This window comes from Sturnira hondurensis, unplaced genomic scaffold (genome assembly GCF_014824575.4).
Source record: "Sturnira hondurensis isolate 20B ecotype Veracruz unplaced genomic scaffold, ASM1482457v3 Scaffold0004152, whole genome shotgun sequence".
Lineage (NCBI taxonomy): Eukaryota > Metazoa > Chordata > Mammalia > Chiroptera > Phyllostomidae > Sturnira > Sturnira hondurensis.
In genome coordinates this window covers 6446962-6473435 of record NW_028076783.1, presented here as the reverse complement: position 1 = coordinate 6473435, position 26474 = coordinate 6446962, and the positions used below count along the sequence as shown (strand labels likewise).

The 26474-nt window shown below is 54.7% G+C and overlaps 1 protein-coding gene across 4 annotated transcripts in view; it reads right to left on the bottom strand.

The window, feature by feature from the left end:
- Window positions 1-26474, bottom strand: part of CAMK2A (calcium/calmodulin dependent protein kinase II alpha) — a 58960-nt gene that overhangs the window by 30236 nt on the left and 2250 nt on the right. For all 4 annotated transcript variants that reach the window (XM_037044909.1, XM_037044912.1, XM_037044910.1 and 1 more), the window contains exons 2-6: window positions 14175-14269; window positions 7547-7606; window positions 2940-2994; window positions 2424-2489; window positions 2225-2297 (exon numbers count right to left, since the gene is read on the bottom strand). In XM_037044909.1, the coding sequence (XP_036900804.1) occupies window positions 2225-2297; window positions 2424-2489; window positions 2940-2994; window positions 7547-7606; window positions 14175-14269 (349 nt within the window). The remainder of the gene's footprint in view (window positions 1-2224; window positions 2298-2423; window positions 2490-2939; window positions 2995-7546; window positions 7607-14174; window positions 14270-26474) is intronic.

The window sequence follows — 26474 nt, the reverse complement described above, 5'->3', positions numbered from 1 at the left end:
TCTCCTTACAATTTGTAACGTTTTTCCCCAACTGTCTATGTGCCTGTTCATTATCTGTCACCCAGTAGTATGTGAGTTTCTAATCCGTCCTGTCCATCACTGTATCACCAGCACCCAAGACAGTGGCCCGCATGTAATAGACACTTTGTCATATGTAGAAAGAGAAGGAAACTGAGGCTCAGAGAGGTTAAGTGACTTGACAAAGACCCCAGAGTTGGTAAGAGATAGATCCAGCATCGAAGCAGAGTCTGGATCCCAAGCCTTGCTCTTACCCACTCTAAACTGGGAGGCAGGGATGGGGAAGCAGGGGTGTAGAGGCCTCTGGCATGCCACCTGGCCTCTAGGGCGTTGAGGCTGCTGCTTTGCGGGGGGGGGGGGGGGGGGGGGCTCTGGAGGACAGGAAATGGCCCCAGTCAGGGCAGAGGGGAGTTAAGGGTGTGGACTCTCCAGTTAGATAAAGAGCCGCGCTTCTGATTCCAGCTGTGGCATTTGGATCAATTATCTCACTTCTCTAAGCTTCAGTTTCCTCCCAGAAAAGTGTGGAGGATGCCTACATCCTGGGCTGGCAGACAGATTAATTTGAAAGACCCAGCACTTCCCAGGGGCCCACAGCAAGGGCTTGGCAAGCACCAGCACTCCTATTTTCTGCGTGGGGCGGGGGCGGGGCTCCAAGGCTCCAGAGACAGCTGGCTTCCTCGGACCCCCCGTCCCCACTGAAATTTCCAAGGGGGTCCCATATCTGGCCTTTCACTGCCCAAAGCTAGCCAGGCCACAGACAGATACAGCTCGTTAAGGCCACTTTTGTCCTCTGGGGACTGTGTTCTCAGCGTGTCCTGGGTCTCGGTAAGCGTCCTGCCCTGATTTGATGAATGTGCGACTAATTATTCTCTCCATGGTGGCCTAAATTTGTGCTACCTCTTCTCCACCCTCCTCCCATGCAGGGGCCATAGCTATAATGGGAACAGGCCTTCCGGGAGAGCCACCCTGCAGTCTGGCCAGAGACCTTCCTGCCTCTGAGTCTAGACTGAGCCACGGGGAGCTCGCCTGCACTCAGGTGAGGAGCCATGGACTCCTCATAACAGTCAGAGGTGGGCAGGGGTCCTGCACAGAGCATTTCACCCTAAAGAGGACTGACTGGAGGTGGGTGCCTGAGGAGAGTGCCCAGGGTGAGAAGGGCCTGGAAGTCCTATCCTGGGTGGGAATGAGAACAGCCTGCAGGTGACTCAGGAGCTACCACAAAGCCACCCAAGTGCCTCCAGGGCTGCTCTGAGATGGAAGCTTGATCTGTGTGGCCCCAGCGGGTAGAACTGGGGTTCATGGGGAAAATCTCCACAGCAGGAAAGAATGAAGGAACATTTCCCTACGGTGCAGGGGGCTACCCTGTGAGAAGTGAGTTTGTAGTCACAGAACACCCAGCAGGGTCTCCTAGGAGGGGCTAGTACGGAAGCAGGAGCTGGATCGACTGGTTTTTTGGCCCCAGACCACCCTCGGCCTGGGATCTGAGGTCAGAGGCGAGGGCTCCAATCTTAGCCCAGACACAACAGGGCTGCATGTTCTCAGGCAAATCCCTGGGACACTTTAGGCCTAGTTTCCTGCTCTGCAAAAAGGGAGAGATGTTATGAGCTACCAGCTGCTGAGGCCATGTGACCCAGCAGAGGGGAGCTATGAAGTCTGCGCTGACCAGGCTGATGCCAACCCTGGACTCCACAGCTGTTTGTCCTGTCCACCTCCTTCCTCAGGGGGCAGAGAGGGGGCTCCAGGGGCCTCAAGGCCTCTTTGTATTTCCTCCCATCCTTCACCTGCCAGAGACCAGGAAACAAAAGTAGCAATGCATCTGTGGACCAGGCACTGTGCTGTCTCCTTTGACTTGCTTGGCAACCTGGGCAGAGGTTGCTATGGTAACCCTTGCTGTAAAGAAGCTGACACTGTGAAGCTGGAAAGTGGCCCTACTGGGATCTGGACCAGGCCATAGCCAGTCTTGGCATTCTAACTGTGTCTCACCTGGCTTGGCTGGGAGTTGGGAGGCCTGGGTCCTGAGCCCAGATGCTTGACCTCCCTAAGCACGGTTTCCTTATCTGAACAGTGAGGGAAGCATTCTCCACCCAGCCCAACTTGGGGAAGTCAAAGAGAATCTGATAACATCAGTGACTCTGCAGGTGAAGGGAAGGGCAAGGGACAGAGGAGCAGGCTCCCCGGAGAGCTGCACTCTGTGGGGGTCTCTCACCTTCAGGTCCCGGTGTACCACCCCCATCTGGTGGCAGTGCAGCACAGCCTCGAGGATCTGCTGGATGCAGTGGCTGGGGAGAGAAAGGCAGGGGCACTGTGGGAAGCCGGGCCTCTCTGGGAACCTGGGCCTCTCTGGGAACCTGGCAGGCGAGCTGCCCTGTGCCCTGCGCTATTGCCAGGCCACATCTGGAACTCACCTGGCATCAGCCTCGCTGTAGTACTCCCGGGCCACGATGTCCTCAAACAGCTCCCCACCAGTGACCCTGTGGAGACAGGCAGAGTCACCCTCCCACAGTCCCCAGGTGCCTCTTCTTGGGAAGAGTCTCCAGAAAGCTAAGGGCAGGGCCTGAGGACCTCAGAACCTCAGCCCCAAAGGGAGGGACCCTGGAGGTATAGGGATGTCGCCTGCTACAACCCCCTTCCTGGCTTCCAACCCACCCTTTCACTAACTTCCCTCCCTGCCCTCCTGGCTCTTCTCCCCCAGGGGGCCCAGGCTGGAGTGAAGGTGGAACCCTCTGAACACGTGTCTAGGATTTGTTAGGTCCCTAGAAGCCCAAGGGCCAAGTCTTATTTATGGTTTTTCATAGACTTTTAACAGCAAAATTGAGGGGCACTTGTGACTGCCCCCCGCCCAGCCAAGGAACTGAGAGAGGTCATCCCTGCTCAGGCTGCCTCGATGTGCGTTGCATGTCCCAGGGTGGGCCCGAACTCACAGGTCGAAGATCAGGTAATGGTGTCCCTCCTCAGAGATGCTGTCGTGGAGCCGAACTGTGGGAGGAGCCAAGGCAGCCAGTTGCATGAGCTCACAGTTTCCTACCCAGCCCTCCCTCCCGTGGTCCAAAAGCCAGCATGCAATTTCTCAGACACTGAGCACAAGTTAGGTACCAGGTGCTGTGACAAATTCAGGTGAACAGGGGCTCACTGACGTTGGGTGCCGCCAAAACAGGCCTGGGCTTAAAGACAACAGACCCTTTGTTTGGTCAAACTCTGGTTGCCTCCCCCCGTAACCCTCGGTTTCCTTTCTGGGCAAACTAGCAGCATGGAATAAGCCTGTGGCTCAAATCTCTTCCACTTGCTAACTGTGTGACTTTAGGCAGGTCGCTACATGTTCCTGAGCCTCTCTTCCTTGCCTGGACAACAAGAATGAGATTCTTGGACTTGGAGGCACAGTTGGTGGTCACTCTGTGCTGGCCCTGAGCCAACAGTCCTGATCTGCGTCCAGGTCTGAGGAGATAACAGAGCCAGTGGAGGCTACAGCGACAGCAGTCCCCGAGTTCTGGCGTGCTGAGGAACTGCCATCCTCTCCTACCTCTTTAACCAAGAGCAGAGCATGGCTCCCAGGAGCCCAGAGCTCCCGAAATTATCCCCTGAGCTCCTGAAAGGAAGGGCCTGGAGCCTGGGGCTGACTCCGGGGCCTGTGCCCTGCCAGCCAAGGCTCAGCCAAGTTTCCCCTGGGCAGGTTCCTGTCCTCCCCTGCACCCCAACCTAAAAATGCCCACAGCAGGGGTGCGGGGTGGGAGGGTTATGATGCAACGCACGATGGAAAATTACACAGCTGCGAAGATCATGCGGCAGTTATGTATTCACTGGTTCACAATCGTCTCTCAATTATGTCGTCTGGAGAAAAGCAAAATGCAAAACAGTATGCGTAGCCTTTTTTTTTTAAAGATGCATTTAAGCTTGTGTATGTCATAAGTCTCTCCGGAAGGATACAGAGAGGTGAGCATGGGGGGCACCTTAGGGAGGGGAATTGGAGGAGCAGGAGTCATGGATAGGCGAGACTTTCCACTGTAAATCTTAATGCGCTTGGAATTCTAGCCAAGTGCGTGTATTTCTGACTCAATACCGAGCACCCTAAATTCCTCATGGCTCTCGTATCTGCACGTGAAGTTTGGAGAAACAGGCATCAAACACCCCAGACGGGGTGCCCCCCACAGGGGAAGGGGAGAGAAAGACCAAGATGTGGAGGAGGAGAAAAGAAACACAAATTTAAATTTAAAAAAATTTGAATTCCTAAATGATGATATATTTTTATAAATAATGACTGAAAGGTATTTTAAGTCTCTTTTAAAGCAAAACTAGAAAGCAGCCTGCTTAAAGTACATATAATAATGTTGATAATCCTGCTTTGATTGTTTTAAATCAACATTTTATTATAAAAAATTTCAAACATACGGTCAAATGAACACCCATGTGCACACCACCTGGGTTTGCATCTAAGGTTAACGCCTTTTCCTACTTGCCTTCCTACATTTCTATTCATTCCCCATCCATTTATTGATCTTAATCTTTGACTGCATTTCAAAGCAAATGCAGGTCTAACTTCTAAAGGCTCTGTGTGTGTTGAACGGAACACCCTGAATTTTGTGCACAAACTGTAGCAAACTTACATCGGGGCCCTGCCCAGACCCCCTCAGCAAGCTCCTGGGAAGGTGGGATGCCCACAGCTCACAGTTGCCCTCCTTGTTCTGGAGAACTGCCCACTGCAGACGAATCACCTTGCCCACCAGGCTGCCTGCAGCCTTCAGCCAATGACCGAGGAGTGTGGGCAGGCGAGGGCTGAGGCAAGGTCCAGTCTCCTTGCCTGCAGGAGGGACAACTCCAAAATGGGACTTACCCTGCAGAGGCCTCCCCACTGCACTCCACTCCTGCTCCAAAGCTGGTCAAAGTTAGACTTGACCTCAGATCATGCTCCTTCCCCTTCTCCCTCCTGCTCTCCCACCCCGTCCCTCACAGGCCTCCTCTGGGAGCACAAGCATCCGCCAAATTCCTACCCTGGGCTCTGCTTCTAGGAAACCTGACCTGAGGAAAGATGTGTGCAATGAACTTGCATTGTTAGTACACCAAGGTCAAATTTGGGGAAAGACCCTTTTCTCTCTTCACCTTCCTCCAGGTGGACTCATGGCGACAGACTCCTTCCTGTCTATGCTGTTCCAATGGGCTTGAGAGGTTTCTACTTCCTTTGCCCGAGCTTGAGAAGCTCTGAGAAGCCAAGCTGCAGCCAGAACCACCTCAGAAAGGGCCCTTCGGGCTGGTCAGCTGCCATCTTGGGGTAGCTCCAACAAGACTGGGGTCTCAGGTCCTCCCTCTAACCAGGAGCCCCAGCCCCTTTAGAGAAGATCCATGGGGTTCAGGAAAATGGACAGAATTGAAAGGGGCAGGGGAGGTGGGAGAGGGTTCTCCAGAGCTGCCTTTATCTCAGACGGTGCCTTCCTGCTGATTGTAAGAAGCTGCCCCTCCACAGGAGAGCACTGGAGTCAGTCTCCGCCTCTGAGGGGCCGCTGACCATGGCTTGGAGCCCAGGAGACAGGCCTCTTCTTTCACCGCCATTTGCACAGACAAAACCTCCCCTCCAGCTGGCAGAGACCAGAGCCCAAGAGGAAAGGCAGAATCCGAGGGCCCCACCTCTCCCCATGCCCTGCTTGCTGCCGAGATGGGCATGTCTGTTGTGCCCGTTGAATTATGCTGTCACATTTAAAATTTTGCCATTGAACAAAAATTCTGTAACCTAGTTTTCACTTATGTAGCCAAACTCACGCATTTCTGACATCCCTGCCCATATTTCTAACAGTTAACTTTTTTTGGAAGCTGAAGGGTAGTACTTGTTCCCCTGGCCACATGGGCCCTGACAGCACACACCTGAGGCCTGCTGGGGAAACTCACAGAGTGACTGACAATGGGCCCTGTAGTCAGACTTGCTGGGTTCACCTCCCAATGATGCCTCCTACAGGCTGTGATTTCGGGCAGATTCTGCAACCTCTCTGAGCCCCCTCCCCTAACAGCAGTGGGGGGTTACTACACTCATGCCCATAAAGCACCCAACACAGTGCCTGGTGCCTGGAAGAACTTCATAAATGGACACATTGCATCCTCATCATCAACCAAACTCACCTCCCTTCCCCACCCTAAATCATCTGCTAAACTCTCAGGTTGTCCCCTCTCCCTGGGGTGGCCTCTTAGGGTCTGCCCCATCAGCAGGTGCTGATGGGATCTGTCTGCCCCAGAGCCCATAACTTACTGCTCCCCATTAGAGCTGGGAGTGAGAGGGAGAGGGGTGCAGATGGGAAGAGGGAGTATTGACCTGAAACAGCTTCGGCTGTGCAGCAACACACACTCACACACACACACACTCATGCCTCCTTCCTCCGGAACTGACAGCCTTTGTAAGAACCATGGGATTTTGTAGTCAGAGACACTCACAGACTCTTTCATCATACAGTTGGGGAGCTGGGGGCTAGGAGGAACCACACAGCGAGGCCCGAAGCAGACCAGGGACCAGGGTCCAACCAGAGTTCCTCCCGGCCAGCCACCAGCCACCCCTCCCCTGGTTCTGGTGATCCTGGTGCTGCTGGTGCGGCTCTGCTCCCCTTCCCAGGAACAGGGAAGGGGCGGTGCCTTCTGGGTATAAATAGCTGATGGAGATGCTTCTCTCTGGCAGGAGGGTTAACCCTTGGGGCCCTGGGCACAGGAACATGCTCCCTAGAGAGAGGAGCAGTGGTGGCTACAGAGTTGGAACATTCCCTGGAGGGCACCTAGACCTTGCCCCTCAAGGTGTGGTCTGTGAGCCAGCAGCCTCAGAGCATGCTAGAAATGCAAAATCTCAGGCTCCACCCAGATCCCAGAACTGCTGAACCAGAATCTACCTGGTAACAAGATGCCCAGTGGTTCACACAGCCCTCTGCTTGTGATGATGGAGGAAAGTGGCTCAGAGAAGGTCATGCTCCTACCAAGGTCACACAGCCATTTCCTGACAGAACTATATCTAGAACCTGTACTTCCTCTCCTCGTGACTCAGAACCCTGATGGGCAGGGACACAGCCCTCACCCCACGCCCCCAGCTGTACAGGAGAGGGGGAGGGGACGTCAAGCCTGCACTCAGTCTATCCCTGGGGCAGGGACCACCTTGGACCTTGCCTCCAAGGGGCAGGCCAGCCACTGGTCTAGGCAGGTGGGCAGGACCACCATGCCAGACTGACTCAGCCTGGGGGTGGGTTAGCCATGTGGGCTGTGCTGGTCAAGGCCAAGCTTGGCCTATTTTTGTCTCTCTGAAGAGACGAAAGTCTTCAGGAGTTTTCCTAAAACAGCTTTTCTGAAGGAGGCTGCTGGCAGCGCAGGCTGCAAGGAAGGGCTCCTTCTTCACCTTCCCCCCAACCAAGCTGGTCTCTGAGGAAAGTGGAAACCATCAAAGACATCTCTGCTGCCGCCATCCCCAGAGAAGAGAGCAGCTGACTTCCCACCCCATCAGCAAAAGACCATCAGGGTGGGCAGGGGAGCGGGGCAGCCCCACCCTGCACCCCTCACTTGTCCCCTAAGAACTTACCGATGTTGGGGTGCTTCAGCAGGCGGCAGATGCGAGCTTCACGCTCCAGCTTCTGATGGTCTGAAACACAAACAGACGCTCAGGTGAGTCCCTGGTGGGGGAGGAACCTCTACCCGCTCCATCTCTCCCTCCTACAGCTTCTTACAATCTCCATCTCCCAGGGCAGCCCCTGGGCCCTGGACAAGCTTGCCTTTTCAGCAGGGCCTCTGGGTTGTCCAAGGAGACAGTGAGGTGCAGCAGAAGCGGGAGAGGACCAGGGTTACAAAGATGCAGAAGTCCTTTCCTCTACCTGGGCCTCAGTCTCCAGGGCTCTCCAATGAAGTGTATCCCTGAGCCCCTTTCTGTGTGAGACTCAAACTCCAGGAGGCCTGCCTGGGCCGCCCTGCAGGCCAAGCTCCTGCTGCCCTCCTCTAGCCCTGCCCCTCACATTACACTCCAGCCAGACAGAACTGCTCATTTCATTTCCCCAGATACACCCAGCTCAGCCCTCCTCCCATCCAGACCCAAACACACCAGTTCTTTTAGCTTGGAACGCTCCCCCTCCACCTCCAGCACTGGTCCTCCACTGGCCAGCACTCACTCCTACCCATCCTTAGATGTCGCCCTCTCCAGGCAGCCTGGCCCGATTGCCAGGCTGACAGGAGCCCCTCTGCTGTGCTCTCAGAGACCCTAGACAGTGCATCCCACTCTGTCTTGTTGATATCTCTACCCCTGAGGGCGGGACTTGGTCTCTGCTGTGCCCCGGCCTCTACTCAAATGCCTGGCACATTGTAGGTGCTCGAAAGTAACTGAATAGAAGAACAGATGATAAAATGAGTGAGCCTTTCTATGAGGGTCGGTATTCTCTGCAGAATAGCTGCACCAATCTGCAGAAGCCGCCTCCCTTGTAGAGACACAGAGAGCCCCAAAGAATCTGCAGGGCAGACCTTGCATGCGGCTCACGCAGGGTTCTTGCTCCTGCCTTCCAGGACATTTGTCCAAATCCCCTGGGTCTCCCCACCCACCTGGGAGAGAGACCTGGTTCAGGATCTGCCACTCGTGGTCTCGGACTCCAAGGCTGCCAGAGAGAGCCGTGCCCCACCCAGTCCTCCCAACAGCCCTGGCCGTGGGCGCCACTGTCCCCATTTTATAGATGAGGAAACTGCAGCCTCATGGGTGGCAGAGTTGGGACTGAAAATGTATTGCCCAATTCCCTTCCTGGTGCTTGTCTCACAGGCCTTAATTTAAAAAACAAAACAGTAGAGCAGAAAGCATTTACTAAGGTAGAATATTTACCGAGTGCTTTTTGCTGCACAGAGAGCTTTAGGTACGTCTCAAGCCCTCACTACAACCCTTTGGGGAAGGTGTGATCACTGTTTTGGCTTTTAAAAGGAAGAACCAGAGGCTCAGAGAGGTTAAGTTCCTGGCCCACAGTTACACCGCCAGTGAGCAGCGGAGCCAGGTTTCATACCCAGGCAGCCAGACTCATGGGTGGGCTCTAATGCCCTGTGCAATGCTGTTCCCCGCACCCTCACAGATCACCACCACCTCTACCTGCCTCCAGCTCTCACACGGGAAAACCAAGGGCCGCAGGAGGGTTCTCGCTCGGATGGACCCTCGTAGGCAGAGCTAGGACTAGACACCTGGTCTCCGTAGCCTCTGCAGAGCAGGTAAGCACCAGGGAGGGTGATGAGGATGGAGAAAGTCCCAGCCCCCGTCCTCTTTCCCCACCCCCTTTATTAGGGCAATCCCTGGCCATCCTCCAAGGGCTGCAGAAATCAAGATCAGTACTGAAACGTGGCTTTTCTGTCAGCAAAGCGATGAAATCTAATCAAGTTTTCATAGAGTGCAAGGTCAACTCCCCAGTTAAAGACCTGCTGCAGGCCAAGGAGGGAGCGGACCCAGGGGCATTCCCCTAACACGAGCCCCTCCCTGCCTCCTTGCATATCCTTTAGGGTGGGGGGAAGGTCAATTCCAGGGCAAAGGAGGGGAATCCCCACGGACTGGTTGAGGTTCCTCCGTGGGCTGAAGAAGGCTGGGGCCACCCCCTGCTCCATCCCCTGTCCCCCCATACCCAACAGAACCAGAAATCGGTCAGGTCAAAGTTAGGCCTGTCAGAGGGGGCTGGGGGCCTTCTGGCTCAGGCCACACATGGGGAAGGGCAGATTCAGATTTCTGTTTTCTCCACATGACGTTACCAGGAACAGAGTTAGACCGACAGAGATGGAAGAAGAAAGAGTTGGTCACACAGCTTCAACCTTGTGCCTGGTTACCAGACCCCACTGCTGGAAATGCTAGGAATCAATTGCTTTTATAAATCTTATACTGCTCGTGAGCATAGTACAATCACACTGCATTGCAACTTCCAGTGCTGAAAACATTAGTTTATCGAACAGAAACATACACGTTACACAGTGATTTCTATAACTCTGAAATATTTTTACTTTCTAGTACTGTACAGGGCACCTCAAGAAATGCAGGGACTGTATTTGTGTTGACCCCTGAGCCTTGCTCTGTGGTGTAGGTGGGGGAACTGCAGTGGGGAAAGCAGTCCCTTTATCAAAATCACTCATCAAGGTGGTCCTGCCTCAATAGAACTCAGAGCTTCAAGAATTCACCCTCCACCCCGCCCCGACCCCCACCTGTCAAGTCCCGGGCATCCAAGGAGCTCTTATTAAAATATGAAATAGCTCCTGTCACTCCCGGGCTTCAGACTCTCCAGCAGCTTCCCAATGTACTTGTAATAGTGTCCAAACTCCTCATTAGACCCTGCTGAGTCCTGCCTCATCTTGGCCTTGAAGCTCCAGCCTCAATGGTCTTAGTTTGGGCCTGAGGCACATGGAGCCCTCCCCACCTCAAGGTCGTGCCCTCTGCCTGGAGTGCTCTTATACCCTGGGTCTTATCCTTCCCATGGCTCCCTTCTCCTCTTTTCCTGAGGGTCCCTCATGCCCTTCACTTCCCCACTAGCTGCCTTATTCCCTTCACAACACTCATCGCTTCCTGGGATTACCCATCTGTGTGCTTCACACTTTTTTTGGTCTCTCATCCTAGAAAGCAGGTGCCGTGAGAGCAAGACCTTGTCTGTCGGTCACTGCCATGTGCCCAGGGCCTGGAGCCCAGCTCATCGAAGACCCCATACCTAAGCAGTGGCCGAGCTGGGATCTCAATCCATGTTCATAATTACTATACCACATGGCCTCCCATTCTAATAATTAATTAATTGTCAAATCAATACATCCACCTCAGTGGAGTCCCACGATGGGGAGGGGTCTGAGGGAAGCGAGTCGGCAGTCCCCAGCCTAGGTACCTGGAAGGATCACCCCCAATGCCCACAGAACACCTTATGAAACTCTCCCTGCCTCCCTAGGTTTTGGGGGGCCAGCCCTGCCCAGAGCGCAGCAGGTAGTGGTAGGGGGACACTCTGGGGGTAGGTTACTGGAGTCAGGAGGGCAGGGTGGGACAGAGGAGAGGTCAGAGAGGGGGTACGGGGAGAGCGCAGTCGGGCAGCTTGAAGGGTTCTCTGCCAGCTGAGGGGCCGGGTCCCAGCAGGCAGGTGGGCTCCAGGGGGCAGAGGGGTTCTAGCAGGCAGATGGGCAGCAGGAATCTGACCAGAGGCCAAAGAACCAGTAGAGAAAATAGGCCTGCAAGTCTGGAACAGCAAATGCCTCACCCTGCACGAGGCCTCCGCTGGGCTCTGATCCTGGGCAAATGATTCTGAGGACTGAGAGTGCCAGGCAGGGGCGGGGAGGAAGATGAGGAGGGCAGGAAAGCTCATGCTGTGCTCCCCAGCCAGTGTCGGGAAACTGGTCACCAGGGAGCTGAGGAAGTGACCCCTCAGTGCCAGCATGGACAGTGGGGCCTGTGGAGGTCACTGTACCTGGACCAGTCACCTCCAGCTGCATTAGTCACATCCAAGAGCCAGCAAGGTTAATGAATGGTTCTGGTGTGCCTGGTGAGCTGGGGCTGGAAAGCACACAGAGCCCCCTGCAGGGAGACAGCACCGAACCGACATTCCGGGCAGGAATTTCATCAATGCAGGCATTCGGGCCTCACCTACTGAATCCAGCCCTCCAGCGTGGAACCGCCTGGGGCAGCTGCAATTTTATAAAGGTGCCCAAGGCGGGTTGGCAGGGATTTGCACAGGCAAAATTTTTACTTTTCATTTCATGTCTATATGGTTTTCTTGGAAGTGTTTATTTCATGAGCATTTTATTTAAAACACTAGTTTAAAAATATGTACCAAAAAAATATCTCCTGGGTTTGGGAACCGCTGGGTAGAAGAGGCTGCCCAGGTGGGAAAGAGGAAGCCGCAGCTCCCTGGGGGTTGGACAGACGCCCTGAGTGGGTACGGCCCCCTGCCCGGAGCTGCCAAAGTCACCCAGGTGTGCCAGCAGGAGAAGCTTAGAGTGTGTTGCCAAATATTCAGTCTCAAGCCACTCCCTGCCCTGGGCACCTTGAGTGGCAAAGAAACCTGCTAAAAAGAGCTCTGCTCTCCTCTCCTGCAGGGGAGAGGGCTCTGACAGTTGGCGGGCTTCTGTAGAAAGGTTCCCCTAAGAACATCTCCACTCCCTTCCTCCACGCTCTCCTCGGCCTAGGCCACCTTCCTCCCTGGAGCCCACCAAATCACCAAACAGAGGAGGCACAGCGGCTCCTGGCTGGCACAGCCTACTGCGTACACTGCCCAGGACTGCTTAGTCACCTCCTGGAAAAGAGGCGGTGCCCCTCCACTCTTCCCCACGTGCATCTGCGTGTGTGTGTGCTGAGCTGACCCAAGACCCCCAGCATCAAGGAAGGACCTGGCTTCCCTCCTTCAAGGTCAACTTCAACCTGTCACCTGGAGTCATAGCTCCAGTCCTCCCCCATCTTTTTTCAGGGGTTGGGACATCTTCTTTGCTCATGAGATACACAGAGCAGAGAGAGGGCCCCAGATTGCCACCTGTTGCGCAGCAACAGCAGGCCAGTCCCAGAGTTGGGACTCGAGGCAGCGCTCTGGCTGGCCACACTGCCACCCCAACCCTGGCCCTGCCCCTGGCTCTGGCTCCAGCCCTCTCGTAGGTCTCTCCCTGTCACACCGTCTTCCATTCTGGCCCTGTCGCAGGTGTCTCCCTTTCACAGTGACTTTTCATGGGGACCCTGGGCCTTCGTAGAATACCCACTCCCACCCCCAGCCTCTCTCCGCTGCAGGACACTGGCTGCCTACAGGGGAGTTCAATAACTAAGACGAGGTGCTGGGCTCCCAACAACACTAAGCCAGAGAGATGAAAAGCAGCAACACAAGGGCCGACACAAGGCCTGCTGGAAAGCCTGTGGGGCATGGCGTGAACATCCTCTATCAGCCTCCATGAACCTCTCACCTGCCAGGCCCTGGTCCAGATGCAGCTGCTGCCTGTGGCAGGGAGACACCTGGACACTACACCAGCTCTGCCGACAACACCTCCCACAGGGCACAGGTCACGGGCTGCATGGCCTGCACTTGTGCCAACCTACCCACCAGAATTCCCTCCGCCTCCCAGTGGTCCCCGGAGACCACTTAGACACTGTCCGGGCCAGGGACTGAATGTTTGAAGACAAGTCTCCCCGACACACTGGCCCTGGTCACCACCATTACTGCCCCAACCCCTGCTAAAGTTAAGAAGCAAGACTCCAGGCAGGCTTCCCAAGTTTTAGAGTCTACACGAATCACTGGGCTATCTTGTGAAAAGGCAGACTCTGACTCCTTAAATCTGGAATCAAGAATTTGCATTTTTAACCATCTCCTGGTGATGCTTCTGCTGCTGGTCTAAGATCGCTTCCAATTAAAATTCCCCGGAGGGTCTTTTCCAACTCTCAGGTCACACGCCAGGCTAGTTAACTCACAACCTCTGGGAGCAGGACCTGGGCAGCAAGTGTTTGAAGCTCTCCAGGGGGTTCCAATGCAAAGACAGGTCTGGAAGGCACTGTGCTAGGGAGTCTCAGGGACCAGAGTTCAGCGTGGTGCGGTTGAAGCAGAGCATCGGAGTCCCCTGGACACTGGCTGAGCACCTAGGACATACGGGGTGCTGTCCCAGGTACTGAGCATATCACAAGGAATGAGACCCATCCTTACCCTCTTGGAACTTCAAGTCAAGAGGAAAGATGGATGTTAAACAAGGAACCAAGCCAGTAAATAAGTTAAGTCCAGATTGGCAGAAAGCCACAGGAAAGTAAACAGTAATGAGAGATATAAAATGGGAGCGATGCCCTCAGAGTTGGGGGTCAGGGAAGCCCCTCAAAGTAAGTGACATCAAGCTGAGACGTGAGAAAGAGCCAGCCTTGTAAGGGGCTGGGTGAGAGCATCCAGGCAGAGGGAACAGCAGGCGCAGACGTCTGGAGGTGAGAACAGGGGTGAGTGGCAGACAAGCAGGGAAAGGAAGTCCCACCTAGCACCTTAGCCTTCAGCTATCGAGGCAGGGAGCTTCCCTTCAGAGAGGCTGGGACCTCAGCCTAGACTCCTTAAGGAAGGAAAAAGGAAGAGTCTGCTCATGGTACCCACAGGGAGAAGAGCTCTCACGCCTGCTGGCGGCACTTCCCATGGGGACAGACTCAGGTCCTGGTTCTAAGCCAGTGGGTAGAGGGAAGGGTGAAGGGAAGGAGAGCCCGGAGGGTAGGAAGTCATGGATTCCCCACCTACCTCTGGCCGAGAGTTTCTTGGTGTTGATGATCTTGGCAGCATACTCCTGGCCAGCCAGCACCTTCACACACCTGCGCACAACGGAGAAGGCTCCCCTAGGAGGACAGAGAAGTCAAAAAGGGTGAGGGCGGGCCCCAAGGGGGGTGTCCCCAGGAGACACCAGAGGCCTTGCAGCTGCACAGTGGTAGGTAGAGAACCCTTCTTCAGGGTTCCCAGGCTCATAGGGACTGCTGTGGCCAAGTCAGGGGCAGAGCAGGGCCTCAGGCCCGGAGAACCCCTGGTGGAGGATTATTAGAAGCTTGGCCTGACAAGAGATGAGCCTTCCAGCGTCTGGTAAGTTAGGCCCACCCAACTGTAAAACATTAGAATTAAGTCATGTTAGAATCACAGACACTAGGTCCCTGAAAGTTTTTAGTGTTTTTGTTCTTTGAAAGTTCAAAAGATACAAAAGACTTCTTCTCACCCCTGTGCCCCAGTCTCCAAGGTCCCCTCCCAGAGAGAGCCATAGACACCTTCCCCCACACACGTGATAATGGACCTTACAAGCTGTTCTGCATCTCCCACTTTTCAGTAAATATTTTAGTGAGCCTCCGTGCATTCCACAAAGAGCTCTTCACAATATCACATTTAGTCACGTGGGCATCCTGTGAGTTTCCTAGCCAAACTCCTGTCGATGGGCCATTGGTTAGTCCCACCTGTAGCCATGACGAGCGACACCACAGTGACTGACCTCACACGTGTGCTAGCGTTGCATTTCCCACGTGTGCAAGTGTTTGTGGGTGAATTTCTAGAACCGCTGTTGTCTGGTCAAAGGGTAGATGTGGTCTGGACATTCTGATAGATAATGGGAGATTCTGAGTCTTAGACATTGTATCAACTTACGATGAAGGGACCATGTCCCTCCACTCCCTTCTGCGTGGAGTGCTATCAAACTTTCTTATCTTTGCCAGTGAGACCGGCGGCAAGTTGCAATCGGTGTAGATCTCATTTGTGACTCTCATGTGAAGAGTGAGGCTGGGCATCTTTTCCTGTGATTTAGGATGTTCCTGGGATTGTATCCTCAAAGTATTGGTGGTTGGAAGAAAACCTGAAGCAAGTATTTATGTGAAATTTCTCCATTTTAAAATACTGGCACCTTATTTCTTTTTAAAGTGAACATAGCATTTGACCAAAGAGAACTAGTTTGAGGGCTTGGTCTGGCACCCAGGTGCCATGTCATACCCTCTACCACAAATCCCTTCATGTCCCGGGGAGGCCCCCAAGGGGCTGCACAATGGCCGTGGTCACCAACATTATCACTCTGATCACAAGCTGATGGCAAGAAGTCAGTCCAAGGGTCAGGCCTCCCATTTTTCAGGTCCATACAAAGGCCCCGGGTGTCTGGCTACAAGGCAGATTTTTATTCCCTCCGCCTGGAGTGCAGCTCAAGCCTCCGAGCCCCAGCGCAGCCCAGCGTAGCTGGCTGAGGGCCACCCAGCTAGTCCCAGGCAGGGCCGCACCCAGAACTCGGGTATCTGCACTCCCAGGTTTTTGGTTTCTCCCCCACCAGTGAGTCTGCACGTCCAGGCTCCTGCCGTGGGCGCGCCCCACTGTATCCTCCAAACTTCTATCCCCCTGCCTAAGCATACGAGCAAGTCCAAGCCACCAAGATGAGGCTGAGGGGAGCAGGGATGGGCACTGGCAGGCACTGAGGAAGCCTGTAGGCTGGCACGAACACCCTCTCTGCACACACCCTAGCTTCACATTGCTGGCTTTGTGTCTGGGCAGCATGAGGGGACTGATGGGCAACTGGAGAAAAATGAGGAAGAGAGAGCTGGGAGGATGGCTGGAGACTAGAAAAGGTGACCTGGTAGGAAAGCCGGAGAAAGCCAGAATTTATGGGAAATGACAGTCTCGCACAGTGACAGACCCTCCCCAGGGTGTGCAACCCCTGCCTGTCCCTTCACCTGGAGGAAAGCAGCAAGAACAGTCACTGTCCCTGAGGAGCCTCCTGCTACAGGGCCTCTTGCTGGCACTCCCGGACACCACGTACCTCCCCGGTTGTCTCTCCCACCTGACAGTGAGTTCCCCTAGGGCAAGGACTTGAACTTCCTTTTCCACGCCCCCATGTCTGGGTACCCAACATCCACTACCAACTGGGACTCCACAGATTTCACTAGCAGGAACATGAGGTAGATTTAAGCAATAGTGAGAGGGACTGAAAGGAGACTGGGAGAGGACTTTCAGTGACAGGCACTGGGAACAGGAACAGGCATCTGAGGAAGGTAAGGTCCAAATGCAGAAGGCAGGGCACCAACCGCAAAGGTGCTCACGCTACCCAGACTGGGGGATGGACCATCAGGTCCCTGCTCAGGTCCCTACCCAGCCATGACTTTCAAAGGCCCCAGAGAGAGGATGACTCAAGTGGCCACTTCTAGGAAATCTTCTGAGAACTCCAGGGAGTGGAAGGGTAGGGAAGGAGGGAGGCTGTAAGCTCCTAAGTGCAGGGCTAGGCTTAGTCCTGCTCACCAGCACCCAGTCCATGCCTGGTCCGAGCTGGGGTTCAATTAATGTGAGAGAGAGGGAGAGAGGGAGAGAAGGAGGGAGGGAGGGAGGGAGGGAGGGAGGGAGGGAAATAATTTCTCTGATAGAGAAATAAAACTCCATTCTAGGTAAAGACCTTAAATCAATGGTTATCAAACTGGCTGCTTCAGAACCCCTTGGGAGGGGGTGTCTATTCTAAGACCCTGTTCAGACTTAGAAAACCAGAACCCTTGCATGTGGGCCCAGGGGACCTGTATTTTCATTTAACATGCTGTCCCAGCCAGCTTGGCACTGCCCACCTTCTGAAAAAGTCCTGCCTGATGTCCACCCCCCCTTGGAAGTCAGCACTGACAGGGGGTCACTGGGACTCTGAGCATGGGGGCTCCACGGGCCCCACAGCCTGGCTCTGTTCCAGGAGCTCAGGTCCCAGGTGCCCTGGCTGTAAACTGGGAGAAGTGCTAAACTCCCTCCTCAGAACACAGCCCCGAGCTGCTGAGTAAATCCCAGGTTCTCACTCAAGGTCCAGACCATGGGTGGGCAGCCACAGGGGCTTGTGCGCCAGAAGGACATCCTGTGCCTGTGAGTGGGCATATGTGCTTCTTTTTTTTTTTTTCTGGAGCAAGGATGCCTGGCTTTTAACAGATGCTCAGAGGGAGGAGTTTATCAAAACCAGTTCAGAGCTACAGCTCCAGAGGATGCCGGCCTCCCTCCAATGCACCGTCACCATAAGCTCCCTCTGGGCCCTCACAGTTGGGGAATTCTGATCTCCCGTTTAACAGATCAGGACACTGAGGCCTCAGTGAGCAGGCATATTGCTAGTGAGGCTGTGAAGAGAGCCCAGGTCACCTGCACGTGCTCCTCCAACTCCACCAAAGGCAGGAGAGTATGACCCTCAAGAGCGGGGCCTCTGGGCTCACAAAGCCCTGCGGTCTGATCATGACTTACTCTCGACTGTGAGATGCTGAACTTAGCGCTGCACGTCTCCGTCCCCTGGTATAGAATGGGGCAGTAATAGCCTATACCTCCTTCCTGGCTGTGTTGGGGAGATTAAGGGAGACAACTCCCACAAAACCCTGGACACAATGCCAGGCACATGAAACCTCCAAAGGGGCGAGGAAGGGCCTGAGCCGAGGAGCCCATCTCTCTGCCTGTGCAGCCTCAGCTCCTCACCTGCAGTGGGAGGCTCCTCCCCTCCTGCCAAGGCGCTGAGGCCAGGGAGGCGAAGGGCAGGGGAAATCTGCAGCGAAAAGGAGAGTGGGGGCAGCAAGCCTGCTGCCCTAACTGCCTTCTCTTATCTGCTGTTGGAAAAGGGCATTTTTCTGCAGTCTCATCCTACATGAGTGAGTGGTCACAACACAGCTGCCTTGGCAAACAGAAAAGCCAGCCCACTCCTCCCCCCGCCCTGAGCTGAGCAGGTGGCCAGCAAGTGGGTGGGCAGAAGCTTGGAAACAGGACAGAGTGCGAGAGGGGAGGAGGCCCAGGTGGGGAGGGCAGGGCGGAGGGAGTGACCAGGGCTCCCGAGAGGAAGGGATGTGGCCTGCATGGGAGGGCCCTGACGAGTGTCGGGAGTGAGAGGTAGGTCCTGGGAGTGCCTGTGAAATTGTTTTGGGGTGCAAAGGGCTCAAGGGAACAGGTCTGCCCATGGGTGGGTCAGCAGCCCAGCCAATGCCCTGGTGTAGGGGATGCCAGGTGCCTCTGGGTATGATAGAGCACAGATGTGTCACTGTGGGTGTGAAGCATGTGTCCACGTTATTCAGAGGGTCACAGAAAGTGGGCAGGGAGAGGCAAGGGTGTGAAACATGCAGAGGCCAGAGAGAGAGAATCTCAGGTCTCAGCCGTGCTGGGAGGTCTTGGGCAGCGGTCTGCATCAGTGTGGCCTCAGTTTCTCCATCCGCAGCACGGGATGGGGTGAGGAAAAGACTAAACAGCAGAGGCCTTTCCATCTCTAATCGTCTATACCAGCACCATCAGCAGGACTTTCCGTGGTGATAGAACTCATCTGTGCGGGCCAGTGTGGCAGTCGCCAGTCTCATACGACAAAAGCACTTGAAATGTGGCTAGCAGGGCTGACAGACAGAGTTTGTAATTCTCTCTCATCTAAATAATGGGATGTGGCTAATGGCCTCCTATTGGAAAGTGAAGTTCTATGCGGATAACAGCAGGCCCACCAGAACCAAGCCAACCAGAGTTCAAATCACGGTTCAGCTGCTTACTAGCAAGTTCCTTAACCTTGGGAAGCCTCTTTCTTCCCCTGTAAATTAAATAAGAACGCCACCCTGTGCAGCTTTTTCAAGGATGCAAGGAGGAAATAAGGTGTGCAGTGGGTTAGCACAGTCCCTGGAGTGCAGCCCACGACCAGGAAACAATGCCTCTCATCGGCATCATTACCTACGAAGCAATGAGAACAGCTGGCCTCATCAGGAACAAGAGGGACCCTGTTTGTCAAGCTCAGGGAAGAAGCAAGCTAGGAGAGGAGGTGGGGCCATGATGAGGAGGGGACAGAAGCTGCTCCCCGAAGCGGAGCAGAGCAGCCTGCCCCTGGTGTGTGTGGGCATGAACGTGAGAAGGAAGGAGGCCGTGCCCAGCTCTCCAACCTACAGATGGAGAGGGCACGGTGAAGGTGGGCCCAGCGTGGCTGAGAATGTGGGATTGCGCTAATGGGCTGTAAAAAGCAAGACTCGCGCTGGGAAATTGCTTGCTGGATGCCTGGCAGGCATGGTGTCCTGGGAGTCGCTGGCCGCCCGCCCGCAGGGGCTCACCATCATCTCAAGCCTGAAATACCCCCAAATGCTGACATGGCAGCCAGGTGCAGCTCAATTGTCCTTCTGGGCCTCAGTTTCCCTGTTTGAAGGAGGGAGATGAGGAACCCCAGCCCCACTTCCTTCTGGACCATCTGTGGGAAGTCTCTGCTACATAGGGATGGGAAGAGATTCCTGCTACCCAAGGCTGGTCACTGCCAATGTCCTCTAAAGTAACCTCCGACCTTCACCCTGAGTGCTCAGAGCCTGTGGGTCTCAGCAGACAAAAACACTGTAGATGGGGGCCTGCTGGGGACGGCATAGTCACCGGCCCCTCCCTCTACTCTGTATTCCTTGGGGATCGGTTGTCAGGAGTCCTGACAGTCTTTAGGGTCTCCGCTTCATTGGCTGCCTCCTCCAACACACTCAGGTCTCCTTCATTCTGGAAAAACAATCAAGCACTGCTCCCCAAAAATAAAAAATACATATGTAAAAGCTAAGAACCTTTCTTTCTACCCAGCAGCCTGGGCTACTTCCTTCCTCCCTTCTTTGCTGCCAAACTTCCAGAACAAATGTCCGACCGACATCCGCCGCCTCCTCTTCCCACCTCCCACACTCCATGAACCCACCACAATCTGGCTCCCACCCCCGGGCTCCCTGAAAGAAAAGCTGTGCCAGGCCCGCCCACCCAATGCCCCCCAACCCAGCCTCAGCCCCGCTGGTACTGATCCACCTTGCCTGCCCCACACAGGTGGCATTTGGCCCCACTGACCATCCCCCAGCTTTGAGGCTCCTCCCCCTTTTTGTTTCTGGGTCACAGCACTCTCTCTGGCAACGCCCCTCACTAACACTGTGTTCACTTCAACTTCCCCCAACATCGCTGCTCCCTGTTCTCACTCCACCATTCTCTTACCACTTCCCCTTCATCCCATCTACCCAGGCCATTAGCTGGGATCCCTGGGGAGGCTCTGGGCAGTCGGGAGCACTTTGACAAAATCATTCTGTGTCTGTGTATTATTTTGGACAGAAGATGCATACTTTCCTTCAGCCTCACAGAGGATTCTATGACACCCCCCGGCCAAAGTGGTGAAAGCCATTGACCGTCACTCATGATGGAACTCTGCTTCTAGATGGCCCCTCTCCTCAGAAGTTCAGCCCCAGATTTCCAGCTCTTCACCACTATGTCTGGGTGCTCTGGGCCAGGCTCCTCATAGTCCAAGTCCGGTCTTCTACCCGAAAGCCTCCCCACTGTCAGTTAAGACACCTACGCATTCTGCCTCTCTGCCATGAGCTGGGTGGTTTCAGAATGGCCTCGCCCAGTGCAGTCAGACCTGCTCTCTGGGGCAGGATTTACATCCAAACCCCGGTGGCCAGTAACTCATAGCCCAAGTCAGCTGATCTGACCATGCAGCACAGAGCAAGCCGGGGGTGGTGGAACCCAGAGCAGACAGGTAGAACTTCCGAGGAAAGGGACAGCAGAATTGGGGTAGGCCGTGGGAGCAGCCCTACTCGAGGGTCTGAAAACTGGGCCACCTGTGGCAGCATCAGAAGCTGGCATGCCCAGTGATATCTCACCACAGAGGCCCCCCATCTCCCCATTCCACAGAGGAAGAAACTGAGGCTCAAACCTTGAACCCAGAACTCCTGCTTCATCTTCCATTGCTCTTGCTAATACCCCCTACTCTCAGGTCAGAAAGGGCCTTAATTTGGGGTCACAGGCAGGCTTCAGAGTGGGGGGATCTGTGAGTCACAGTGAGGTGCATTTTTCTGGGGACAGTGCCTGTGGCTTATCTGAGATTCCAGGGGGGCTTCGAGATACCTCAACCATTGAAAAGCCAGCATCACAATTGTTTAGAAACAAAGGACTATCCACAACACCCACCTCTACGTACTTTAAACAAACCCCTTCACCCTTGTGGGCCTCACTTTACCCATCTGTGAAATCACCTGTTGATCGGCCATTTTTAAGCCCTCTCTCTCTTTTTATTTCTTCCTTTTTAGGCAGTAATGCCATTTCTTAATAATGAACAAGCAAACACAGCTGTGCAAGTCCCCAAATGGCAAATACAGCAGAGGAGATAGAAGCTGGGGGCTCGAGACGGCCTTTGCTTGGTTTTCTCTCTCTTCTCCCCCGCTCACCACAGCAGCTCTGCCCAGAACTCTACAAATGGCAGCACATTGCAGCCAGAAAACCCTAGGCACAATTCTCCTCCCAGCCTAGGCTGCAGCCACCCACTCCCAGGCTCCAGAAGATGCCGTAGGGACATCATGTGTTGGAGCTGTCCCACACTCCCCAGGCCTGCCCCACGCCAACACAGCAGAAGCCATGTGGGGGACACAGAAGGCCTGGGGACCGGAAGATTCTGTTTGTTGCATTGAACCAACAGAAGTTCCTTGTTTGGGCTGTGCATGGGTTTTCTTGAATGGGTTACAAAAAGGAAAATGAAAAAACATTCACAGAACATGGACACAGGACCAGAGCAGGCAAAGCAGGGAAGATGCTGAGCCTCAGAGGACCTCCTGGCTGGCTCTGGCCACCTATACACCCGAAGGCTTGGAGAGCCTTGGAGGTGCAGAGAGACATGCTCCAAGAGCCAAGCACCAGCCCGAAAAGAGGCTAACATGCCCAGTTCTCGTATGTAACTGGCTTATGTGCCCTTGGGCAAGTCTCTGGCCCTCTCTGGGCCTTAGCTCCCCATCCTCAAGAAAGGGAGCATTCCTCACTCCAATATTCTGAGTGGGACTGAGGATATTCTAGCCCCTAGGACATTTCCTACTTCATGCACACAGCAAAGCATCTACCTGGGCCAGAGCAGGGATGCAGGACAGGTGGGAAACAGGTCCAGGGGAGAGAGAGGTCCTTGAATGTGCGTATTTCTGCTACTAGACTGCTCACTATCCCCTGAGGACGCATCCACCTATGGGCTAGAGGAGCAGTTCTGACCGTTAGAAGGTTCTTCCTTACATTGAGCTGAAATCCACCTCCTTGTTGTAACTCTACACATTTGGCCCCGCTCTGCCCTGCAGAGATGAGGGGAGAGGTCACCCTCACTTCAGGGGTCTTCATTCTGCTGAAACCCCCAGATCCTCAGCCCTCTCTCACTTGATTTGTCTTCCAGACCTTCGTCACCCTGTTGGACCGCCCTTCTCAACAACCAATGGGTTTTTAATACTCCTTCTAAGCTCCAGGCATTCAAAGGTTGTGAGCAGGCTGAGCAAGTCTAAGAAGAGCGAGACCCTTCATTTCCCCAGGACTGACATGTTCCATCACATACACACCTCAGAGCCCTTGCCTGGGCTGTTCCCATTTTGAGGAACACTCTTCCACCCTCTTCCCTCTAATTAACTCTCATTTAGCCTCCAGCTCCTGAGTGGCGCCTCCTCAGGGGAACCTTCCCTGATACCTCCCCCACCCCGACTAGCTGAGATCTCTGTGCCACTCATAGCTCCATGTTTGCGCTCATAATTCTTGTCCAGTTGCACTTAAGTAATTTCTGAAGTGATTTAATTAATGTCAGCTTCCCACTAGACGGTGAGCCCCCTGGGGGCAGAGACTACTAAGTCCTGCATGTGGTACCTGCTGGGCTCAGGAAATTCTTATCAAATCAATGCAAGAGTCATAGACATTCTTCCTTTTACAGGATCCCCAAGACACCAAGGCCTTCAACCTTCTTCAGTACAGAAAGTCCAAGCAGCCTGAGGAACGCCTCCTGACTTATTGGTGGGCAGCCAGGCCCCACAAGCTCCCAGGGGGCTCAGGCTGCACCTCTATAGGTTTTGACATGCTCTGGGGGCTACACCAGGCTGGCCTGGGGTAGGGGCTTCCTACTGAGCCACAAAGAAGCTCATAAGAGAATGTACATGGATGACATGCATGTAAGAGAGGGTGAACTGTGGCATAGGAATCCACAGAAAGAAAGGGGAGAGAAAGAGACCAAAACCAGAGAGACACAGAGAAAGAGGCAAGGGAAGATAGCAGTAGAGGTAGAGGTAGAGGTAGAGACGTAGAGACATAGAGACACAGAGACACAGAGACATAGAGACATAGAGGCAGAGATGAGATGACCCAGAAGCCCAGCCAGTGTCCTCTTGCTCTCTCTGCACCGAGAGGTAGACTTGTGTTTAATGTCCGGTTGGAGCCCGTGTGTGTGTGTGTGTGTGTGTGTGTGTGTGTGTGTGCATTCGCAACAGGATGCTGGGGTTGCATTCCAAGAGAGCAACCCCACCGAGGGAGCGGGGCCCCAGACTGCAGGGTGCTGGCAGCAATGTCACTGTGTGCTTGTGCAGGGAGGCGGGCGGGTGGAAGGCTCGGCAGAGTGTCAGTGAGTCTCAGCCTGTGCGGGGGTGGTTGTGTGGGGGTGGAGGGCTGCCGCATGCACCAGAACATGTGCGTGCCTGCGGCTCAGATGGCTTTCAAGGGGAGGGAGGAAAGGCTGTCCCCCTCCCAAGTCCTTGCCACCCCCTCCTTAAGGACCTGCTCCCCAACTCTTCATTCCTGGCCTCTGGCTCCTGCACATCACCTGGTCCCCTCCCCTGGCTTGGCCACTGCCTCTCACTTTGGCCTTGGGCAAACCATTTCCCTCTGGTCATTGACTTCACCACCTGTGCTGTGTATAGAGACAGTGTCCAGGGTCCTTCCTGCTCTGAGGTCCTGGGACTCTGAACCTTCGCGTGTGTGCCTCCTACAGAAGAAGCCTAAAGAGGGCAGCAACTCCAGGGGGCTGTTTTAGCACCTGCGGAGCTATTCCGATCCCATTTTACAGATGGCAAAGTGGAGGTACACAGAGGACAAATGATCCACCCAGAGTAGCCCAGTAAATGAGAGGCAGAATCGTGGTTGGAAAACAAGCTCAGAGTCCTCTCCCCTGCCAGGCCACCACCCCTTCTGAGTAAGGTTCCCCAGACACAGCACCAGAAGGGGACCCTATCATCAACATCCCCCAACATGCAGGTGCTGGAGACCTGCACGCAAGTCTGAGCGCTGTCACCAGTCGCCCAAGCCAGGAACTCCACCTGCTCAGCCTCAGTCTGCTCATCTGTGAGATGGGTGAGTAAGCCTTCCGCCTCCTGCACCAAAGAGCTTGCAAGCCCCAAAGTGCTGGGGATGTGATAGGTTATTACAAGCTAAATAAAAACACAACACTAGTCTTTGTGTGGTGCGTTCATGCCCAGGTGTCCTCTCTCTCCAGTGTTGTGTCATTGACCCTCTTAGCAGCTCTGCCAGGGAAGGGCCAGATAGCGAAATGCATTTTGCAGACATTAGTGTTTGTGTCCCCCACGAGAAACCTAAGCACTGAGGACCCTGGACACCCAAGTGCAAGGAGCTGCATCTGGGCCCTTGTGTGGGACCCCTGATCAGCGAAACCCAAGTTCAGTTCACAATATAAAGCCTTGGGCGTCAGAGGGGCAGCAGCCCCAAAGCCAGCCCCAGAGCCACCTCCCCCCCAACCTTGCTGGCCCCTGGAACTCGTCCCCCAGCCTCGACACACCCTTGAGTCACTTCAGATCTGTTTCTAGAGAGAAAAGAGTGGGCTGCACCCACTCTCCAATCTCCCTCCCTCCTTCCCTCCCTCTCCTTCTCTCAAGCAATAGCTCCTTCAGAAGCTCTTTCTGCTCTGCCTGCTGATTACACAGGCTGCAGGGCAATTCTCGGCCTCCCTAACCTTTCCTGGGAGTGGGTCCAAAGCCCAGAGAATATCAGAAGCTAGAGGAAACATCCTCCTTCTCCACCTCCTGGAAACTAACCCTTTCCCTTCATTCTGGTCCTCGGAGAGCAGAGAACATAGAAGCAGACCCATCTGGTCTGCCAGAAGCTATGGCCCGAGCACCTGGCCCACCCTGGCCCTGAGTGGGCGTCACTGCAGCCTGTCTTTCAAATAGCTTCTGTGCTCCTGAGGTCTGGGCTTCATTTCCCTCATCCCCTGGAAGGAAGTAGGATTGGGGTCAAAGGAAGGGAGAGTGGGCTAGGCTCTGGCTCCCAAGAGACAGCCCCACCTCACCTGTCTAGGGGACCTGAAATCAATTCCTGGTTTCCTGAGTCTTGTGCCGTGGGACTGTCCTCCAGTGGCATCAAGAGGTCCCACCCGTGGCACTGACTTCAGTCCCCTCCCCGCCAGCTGGCTGCCCACCAGCAGAGAGAGGGACAGCTTCTCTTACATCCGCAGCCAGCCCTGCCCTGGGGCTCCTCGAAGGAAGGCCTGCAGTCACAAGCTAGTCCTCACTGAGGAGGACACCAGGAAGCCCTCGAGAGGCACGTGCCTCCTCTCCAGCTGGGCAGCCCAGGTCCTTGCAGAAGGAGTTCCAAAGGCTCCATGTCCCCTTGTAGGGCCCACCCAGTGGCCTCTGCCAGGCTCCCTGCGAGTGATCTGAAGTGGGCTCCTGAACGGGGGCTCAGCGTCGGGGTGGTGGCTGCCAAGTCCTGGCTGGGATGAGCCCCGCAGGCACCTTTGGTGCTCCAGTCCCCAGGAGCCAGGCTGTCACTGCGTCCTCACGTGCACCATCCCCTCTCCTCCTCACAGCACTTCTTCATCTCCGATTCCAGGTTCGGGGAGAGAAGTGCCTTAGCCTGCCTGGTGTTGCTGAGCTCTGGGTAGTGTCGGTCCGGAGCCTATGCCCTGTGCAGGCACTGCCCCTCCCTGATCCACTGGGCTCTTAGCCTGAAGCTGCCATGCAGAGTGGAAGAAGAGCCCCTCCCAGTGGTACCCTGGCATTTTTAACCAAGGCATCTGAGGTGTGGGTCTTCATCCTCTTTTTTCCAGTGAAAGCATCCTTAACCTGAGGCCCATCCACAGCCTTCCCGATGTCCTGCTAGCTCCTGGCGTTGCATGCAACATGTTTTAGGTTTGCGCATTGTCCTGAGGAATGTAGACTTAAGCCTTTCATCAGACTCCTGGAGGAATATGTGACCTAAAAAAGGTTAAGAGCACTGATGATTCTGGAAGGAAGAGGTCTGAAATGGTTTAGACAAGATCGGGCCATGCCTGCCACCCTCGGTTTTTGTGCCATTGACACCCCAGGGCTCCCTGGCTCCTGAAGCACT